Below are 8,414 nucleotides of genomic sequence, written 5' to 3'. Positions count from 1 at the left end.
TATATATATATATATATGTTTATTTTTGTTTACGCTGCTAATCTATTTCTGTTCTGTGGCGGCAGAAATATGTGGAGATATTAGTGGTTTAGAAAGAAACAGCGCTTCCTACTGTCATAGGCGTAGAATTGTATCCGAATGAGTTGCTTGTCAGGAAATATGTGAAAAATTTTGACTTTATTTCGGTTGTCTTGACCTATGCCTTTATTTGTATAATTTAAAACACGAGAAGAAACTAAACCATTTTTAACAAACGTGTACTCGTTTACTTTTGACAGCAACCGTCACTGGTGGTTGATCAGAACGTAAAATTACAGTTTAGGTCGGAACAAATGAGTTGGTTGTCGGACCGTTTTCAGCGTTACACCAGGTGGTGATAAATAAGAGCAGGTTTTTAACCGCTAGCCGTAAACTCGGTAAGTTTTGAAGATTAAACAATTAATTCAGCTAATATAAACTGGCCGAATAATTTCTCCGAGGTTGTGCGTGTTTAGCATCTGAAAGTCAGACGTACTGCCGGTTTTGAATCACTGATAGCTGCAAGAAGCTAACGGAGCTAACATTAGCTTGTGTCTCGCTCCATCTGAACTGAATAGATTATCGCTACACACCTTGACAGATGCCACGTTAACACATATCACTCTGAAAGCTTTAATCGGTGTGACAAACTTTCATTTAATAGTATTTACCTGAATAGTTTAAACAGGGGCGGTCAAGAACAGGCAAAGTCTGGGGGCAAAGCCCATATTCACAGAGGAGTTGTGTCTAAAATAAGGATCGTTTTGTTTACAATTTAAATGAAGACTTGCAAAAAATAATCACAAAAAATGTAAATTTCAAAATACTTCTTTGGTATTTCCCTGACTTATTGAATAGACATTACTACCTATTATTTCCTACAATCATCAGTTAATAAACTTGTAATACTAGTTGTGTTTAGTGAAAAATCCACAGTAATTTAAAGTTTCATATAAATAGAGTTGAAATCGAAAGAATTTATAAGAAAAATGTATGTATAAGTGTAGACAATAGACTTAGAAGCCTCACATTGAGTATAGAAGACAATAGTAAAGTCCATTGGAATATTGCTTAAGATAAAATACTTAATAAATATAAATTGTTTGTATGTTATATACTCCTTGGGAATTTCCTGTCTGCCATATTATTCAGAAATATGTAATGTGAATAAAACAAATATTGACGTAGTGGTTAGGTTACAAAAGAGAAATTAAGTAGCATATGAACCAGTTAATAAACTTTTTATTTAATTCTTTAAAACATATAGCGCTTGTGCATATATAAAAATACCAGAAATAATGTATAAATCAACAAAGAACATTCTTCCTTGAAACTAAAGTGCAGATATTTTGTTATTTCAGTAATTATTTATTACTTTTAATGAAGTCTAGACCGTCCTCTGGCGAAGCAGAAATACGGTTTATTTAGTCTGACATGGCTATGTTAACAGAAGGAGAAAGAAATGTATAACAAAGCATTGTTTTGGGAAGGTTATGGTTATCATAAATATGAAGAGCTGCAGCCTTCAGCAGCAGATAAAAGTCTGTTTTAGAGAGAACGGTTTAGCAAGATTGGAGCTGCTGCTGCTCATGATAGCAGACATTTTTACAATGTGGCAAAAATAAAGTGATTTACTATCAGCATAACTGGTGCTACTGTAAAGTGCAGAAAAAATACACTTTCAATTATTTTATTTTCCTTTCTATAACCTTAATTTGACCAGGAAGAGTACGTTTGTAAAAGAGTTGTATATCATGCCAAACAATTTAAGGTAAAAAGAAAAAACAAAAAAACATAAGGTTAAAAATAAAAATAAATTTAAATATAGCAGATAAAAACTAGGACACATTACCATCAGTTAATCCACTGAAAAACAATTTAAAATATAAAAAAATATTGCTTAGAAAATTAGGAATACATTACATCAGTGGAATAACCCTTTTTGCTCAGCAATATTTTCTTTCTTTTCTTTTTTAACAAAATAAAATAAGAAATACATAAATAGAGTAGTATTAATATAATTAAATCCCATGCCAGAGTGGTGCAACAAATACAAAAAGCATCCCAAAAACAAAAAAAAGTTTAGTTCTTTCCCTCTTCAGACTTCCTCCTAAAGTTAATCATTTTGATTATATTTTTAAATCTCTAATATCCATTATGTTTACATGGTAACATACAAAAATATCAAATTTCCCTTAAACCGTGTCCCGCTGTCTTTAGGGTCGCTCCGATGGCCGGGGGAGAAGCGGCGGGCGTCGACCTCAGCAGGAAGTTTGTATCTGAGTCGGAGCTCGACGAGAAGAGGAAGAAGAGGCAGGAGGAATGGGAGAAAGTCCGGAAGCCCGACGACCCGGAGGGTGAGTGCGGTGGATCCAGAAGACCCGGATCCGGCCGACTCCGGCCCTTTTTAACACACGTTTGTGTCTGTGTGCTCACCAGAGGTCCCGGAGGAGGAGTACGACCCCCGCTGCCTGTATGACCGGCTGCAGGAGCAGAAGGAGAAGAAACAGCAGGAATTTGAGGAGCAGTTCAAGTTCAGTAGGTCCTTTTAATCCCACTATACTGCAGCATTCTACTGTAAAAACCCTTAAAATGTGGATAAAAGCTTTAAAATTTGTATGGTCACCGCTCATTTTGTTTATTTTTTACTTTAATTTCGGGGTGGCGGCCATTTTGCCTTCCATTTCTGAGCGTTTATAACTAATTATTGCTATAAAATGTTACTCATTTTGATGACATTGATTAACTTTATGACTATGACCATCCTATTTATACAACTTATAAGTAATAATATGAAGGAAAATCAGCCATCATCCTCCTACCACTTCCTGTCAACTCCTTCATCTTTTTCGCCATCAGTATCATCCGGTTGTTGATCACATGACTCATGTGATGCGACAAAAGTCTGTAGATTTTACAAAATACAGTCATTTCGATAGAGCTGAAAAACCACCTCATCCTAGACATAAAAAACTTTATCAAAAACGGGAGCTTTTTCAAAATGGCCGTACTTCCAATGTGGTAATTTATTTTCATAATTCTAATTTGCATAATTTTAAGGTAAATGGAAATGTAGCTACATTCCTAATTGTTAGCCTTAGATTCTGCTAATTTTGTGTTTAACGTTAGCATCCAGTAATTTTCTTACATATGTTTAGTGATTTAGGGTTAACTTAGCTAAGATTCTTGTTTAATTAACCTAACTTGTGCAACAACCACTGTAGATTTTAGCGCTAACGGAAATTCTTCATTACAACCATTTGGAAAAGTGTCCACCAGGGAAACATATCGAATTTCTATGTTTTAAAATATGTATGCTTTGATTGATCTGGGTCCAGTTGTGTATGATTTGACACCAGAAATATTCATCTGTGATAAATGTTGGTAAATCTTCCTTGACGACCATCTTGAATTTTTTAGTTTTCTGTTTAGCGGAAAGCTAAAATCACTTGCTTAGCAAATTACTAGACAATGAAACTCTTTGGTCAGCTCTGTCCACCACTGGCAATAACTACTACTAATTTAAGGTTTGTTGGAATTTCAAGGATTATTTCTATTTGCTAAGCGCTGGAAAACGTAGTGAGAATATTTTTCTTGGTAATTTTCTTTGTATATTTTGTTTTTGCATTTAACTTTAGCAGGAAGGTAATTTACCTTAACACATATTTGGATTGTCTCAATGTAGTGAATATTTATTATCACTAATTTCTCAATTATTGATTAATGTGTGTAATTGAAATAAAGGTTGACATTTATATAGTACTAAACAACATTGTTGAAATTGGAGGGTTTTGTTTTTTGTTAAATAAATGTTTTTGTTCTTTGACCAATCAAGTGTAAAGGATGTGAGACATTTGAAAACATAAAATCTGTTTTATTTTAGTTAATGTTGTTCCTGCTGTAGGATACACAGTGCTATCATGCTACAGTCATAGTAATGGTAACAAATGATGTATAACAGTGAATTGAAACTGTAATTTTTTAGTTTGTGTATGTTGTTTTTATCTCCAAAGTGCAGTGCTGGAAATGTTTGAAAACTAACCTTGAAAATGCCTGAAAAATGTTTGATTTTTACTATTGCAAAAGTGACCGAACCCCATAGACAGAGGTCACTGTTCATTTTTGGATCTCTCAGATTAATGCCGTTTCTGTCTTGCCGTACTCTGACAGGAAACATGGTGAGGGGACTGGACGAGGACGAGAGCAGCTTCCTGGACGAGGTTTCCCGGCAGCAGGTCCTGGTGGAGAAGCAACGCAGAGACGAGGAAAAGCAGGAGCTGTTGGAATACCGAATATCCTTCACAGACTTAACTCTGTTTTATTATTATTAATGTTATTATTCATCATTTTGTGATTTTAAAGTTGCAGAAGGATGTTAAAATAGATTCAGTTGTTTGCAAGAAGTCTTGCTACTGACCATAATTTGATGCTGATGTGTTAAAAATAAGTATTTCTATTTGTAAAACCAATATCTAAGTATTATTTCTCAAAATGTTCAACAATCCTCATTTTATTCTCATATTGCAACCTTTTCTATCGTATAATTAAGATATTTTGTATCATTCCGTCTTTTGTTGCCGTAATATTATGACATTCTCAAATTATCACAATTTATTCTCATATTTTTCAACCTTATTCTCATATGTTATTTTTCAATATTGTAGTAATCTGGTGTGTTTTTTTTTTTCTGTTTTTCTCGTACTGTGATAAATATTCTCATTTTACGTCTTTATTTAGAATAATTATGACTTTTTTACTTCTATTATCACAACATTATTCTCGTATTTAACAACTTTATTCTCTTTCATTGTGACTTTATTGTAATTTTCTTACTTAGTTCTTATACAACATTTTTGTCGTAGAATTATGACTTTCATTGTCACAAACCTTCATCTCAACATATTAGATTATAAAAACTGACTTTTTTTCATTTCAGTAACTTAAGTTTGTATATAATCTATATCCGTCACATAAATTTAGATATTTCCAGCCTTCATTATTATTTTTTTAACTTTTTAATTGTTATAGGGTAGGGATAATGAACAACTAAAATTCTGCCTTAAAAAATGTAAATATTGAGGAAGAGTTAAATATGTGGACCTCATGGTGTCACACGCTAATCAGCTAATTAACTCTTTAATTAAAATGTTTTCTGCACCTTTAAATGTTCTCAATCTTGGTCAGCTGTTGTGAAGAAGCCACAAGTCATTACTAAAAAAGCCTGCATACAGAGCACTATATCCAGGAATATCCACAGAAAGTTGAGTGGAAGGAAAAAGTTTAACCTGGAATTTTAAACGTATTTGAAATAAATTTGATCTATCCCTGTTTGATCTCCCTAACTCTCCACCGTCACAGCGCTCTGGTCAAGCAAGCGTCGGCATCCGCGGAGAGTCGGAGAGAGTCAGAAAAGAAGGCGGGGCCTAAACAGACGGGGGCGGAGCCAAAGACCAGCCACCTGTCTCAGGCTCATTTATTAGTGGGAGCTGTGAAGAGACGCAGGTACGAAGTTCTTCAAAGGTTTTACGGAAACATGAAAATTACTCTTGGAAAGTAGAAAACTGAGAGTATATTAGTATTAATATTAGTTTTTTCTCCTTTTAATAGATGAAAAGTCAGGATTTCTAAAGATAAATGAACTTATGAGGGGAAAAAGGAAAAGGAAAACTTCTAAAATTTTCACAATTCAAATTCACAATTCACATTTCAAATTTTTCTGTATTTTTGTGTGATGACTTTGGAAACCATGGAAACGGTTTCTGAAGCCTCTTCTCTTCCTCTCAGCTCCTCGCAGTCGTCAGACGGCAGCAAGAAGCCGAGGGTGGAGAACACGAGAGGAATTGGAGACAGACTCGCAGGTGGGCCTCGGTCTGAAACAGAAAAATAAATGTTTTGGTTTTTAGCAGCAAAGATGCAGAAGAAGAAATTATTCGGAAGAAAAGACACAATGACTCAGAAGAAGGAAGGATGATCTAAGAAAGGAGAGGAGAAAGGAAGGAAACTAGTTTTCGTATCGTTCCCTTGTAAAAAGGCTAAAATGTTTTCAAAAAAACCTCAAATGAAAGACGGATCGTGTCGTTTTCACCAAAATATTGTGGATATTTTGTGTCTAAATCAAACTTTTTCTTCAAATTTTCTCAGTTCTTATCGATCTTCTTGAAGTAAACGGCGGTGCTGATTGTGACTGTTTTCCTGTCCAGAGCAGGACGGAGGAAGCAGGGAAGCTGAGGACCGCCGAGCCGTCCCCGGCCTCACGGCAAAGACGCCGCCGTCGGCCGCCCACGGCATGCTGCACCTGCCGTCGGCGGCCGTGTGCGTCGGCGTCTTACCGGGCCTGTGCGCGTACTCTGGCAGCAGCGACTCCGACAGCAGCTCGGACAGCGAAGGTAGCGTGGACGCAATCATGTCGCCGTATCCGCGGCACAACAGGGCCTACAGATAGACACACACTCACCCACCCACAGAAACACTAAGCGAAGCGTTCAGCCGCAGCTCCATAGCTGCACTTCACTGTAAAAATCCTTCAACTGTGGATACAAGCATTAAAATGTGCTTGCAGCAGAAAAATGGCAGCCATCTTAAACTATCAAGATGGCTACCATTATTTAATATTTGCAAATTTAGTGCAAAAATAAATTTTTCTTGATGACTATCTTAAAAAAATGGCAACCATCTTAGATTTTTCAATGACAAATGGATGGAGTATTACAAATTTAATGCAAAAATACATTTTCCTTGACAAACATTTTGAAAAATTGCAGCCATCTTGAGTTTTCCACGATGCTTGTTAAATATTTGCAACTCTAGTACAAAAACAAATTTTCCGTGATGATTGTCTTGAAAAGTGGCAGCCATCTTTAATTTTTCAGTGACTAATGGGTTAAATATTTGCAAATTTAGTCCAAAAATAAATTTTCCTTGATGGCCATATTACATTTTTCAAGATGGCTGCCATTTTTAGATATCTGCAAATTCTCCTTAAGGATCCTTTTGAAAATTTGCAGCCATCTTTAATTTTTCAGTGGCTATTGACTTTTTTTTTCTCCAAGAATTAATCCGCTGGGATTATTTGTGCCAGTTTAGGTTCTTGTATCCGCATGTGAAAGATTTTGCTGAAATCTTGAGTTACCTGCTGCAGCTTGTAGAGGTGTGTTCACTCCGTTCCTCTCCCAGCTGTGAGTTTAACTGTTTCTCTTTGTCTCCAGACAAAGTTCAGCCCTAAATCTCTACCTGATTTGTGCATCATTTCATGTTTTTTCGTCAATGTGGCTCTGAAATGTGACTCCTTCCCTCGATCACGTCTCACGCAGTTTAAGCCGACCCCCCCTGAACCACAGCGACTGCAGGCTGTGCTATTGGCTGAGGGAACAGAGACTGACAGCTGTGGAGCGAAGAAGAGAGGCCCCTTTAGGACTCACTGTAGGATTTTACGTTTGATGTGTTTTATCATCAGAGGAAACTTCTTTGTGTCTCAGATGTTGAAATATTCTGTGTTTACAGACAGATTTGTGAGAGTGTGTGACAGAACGACGGCGCTCCCTGCAACTGTCATGTTGTAATAAACTGATTTATTGATCAGCATCCAATCACTTGGATGTTTTTTGTTTTATTAATTTCAGAATTTAAGGTTTAATTTTCTGCACAGATTCAGTCACCAAAAATGAAAACAGAAAAATGTTCAAATGATTTTTGTTTTGTGGGTTTCTTAATTTAGTAGATTAGTAGTGTTGTTTTTTTATTTGTTGCTTTTTGTCCGTCCTTCCTCGCCTTTTGCTCCTTGTGTCCTTCCGCTCTTTCCTAACTGAATTCCTCCCTTGTACAGTTTCTGTTTTCGTCTGTACCTCTTTCACTCCTTGTGTCCTATGTCCTTTCCTTCTCTTATTTTCCTGTTTTGTTTTTTTTACCTTGTGCCTTGCCTCTATTTTCTTATCTTTCCTTTGGTCTGCTCTTCCTCGCCTTTTGCTCCTTGAGTCCTTTCTCTCTTATTTCAGTTAATTCCTTCCTTTTGTACTTCCTTCTTTCTTTTCTACCTCCTTTGCTTCTTGTGTCCTACTGTCATTCTTCCCCTTCTTTCCTTGCACACTTTCTTCTGCCCTGGCTTCCTTTTATCCTTTCTCTGCTTCATTTCTTCATTTCTTTCCTTCTATCATCACATTCTTGTCTTCTTTCCTTTCCTGTTATAGTTTTCCATCTCCTAACCTTTTTTGTTGCCTTTTCCCTTCCACCCTTGTGTCCTTCATCCATTTCCTTGTCCTCTTTCTAATTTTTTTCTACTTTACTCTTCTTTCCTTGACTGTTCTTCCACCCATGTTTCCTAACTCAATTCCTTTCTTGTTCACTTCCTTTTTCCTTCCTTTGCTCATCGTGTCCTACTGCTTCCTTCAGTCCTTCTTTCC

General features: G+C 36.2%; 1 protein-coding gene across 5 annotated transcripts; it reads left to right on the top strand.

Moving 5' to 3' along the window:
* The first annotated feature begins 336 nt into the window (after positions 1-336).
* Positions 337-7,604, top strand: psme3ip1 (proteasome activator subunit 3 interacting protein 1). Of its 5 annotated transcripts, XR_006371410.1 has the most exons (9): positions 337-416; positions 2,239-2,375; positions 2,458-2,556; positions 4,189-4,310; positions 5,375-5,520; positions 5,803-5,876; positions 6,219-6,404; positions 7,329-7,437; positions 7,519-7,604. XR_006371410.1 is itself a non-coding variant. In XM_044125815.1 (8 exons), exons 2-8 carry the CDS (start codon positions 2,249-2,251, stop codon positions 7,575-7,577), a joined length of 813 nt encoding a protein of 270 aa, XP_043981750.1. In that variant the 5' UTR covers positions 337-416; positions 2,239-2,248; the 3' UTR covers positions 7,578-7,604. The 5 variants fall into 5 exon arrangements, 3 of the variants coding, with proteins under 3 accessions (XP_043981750.1, XP_043981752.1, XP_043981751.1); XR_006371409.1 differs by having other exon boundaries at positions 6,219-7,437; XM_044125815.1 differs by lacking the exon at positions 7,329-7,437.
* The last annotated feature ends 810 nt before the right edge of the window (positions 7,605-8,414 follow it).

The sequence above is a fragment of the Gambusia affinis genome, linkage group LG08 (assembly GCF_019740435.1).
Source record: "Gambusia affinis linkage group LG08, SWU_Gaff_1.0, whole genome shotgun sequence".
Taxonomy (NCBI): domain Eukaryota; kingdom Metazoa; phylum Chordata; class Actinopteri; order Cyprinodontiformes; family Poeciliidae; genus Gambusia; species Gambusia affinis.
Note: the sequence above shows the minus strand (reverse complement) of the source record. Positions and strands in the feature narration are given on the sequence as shown.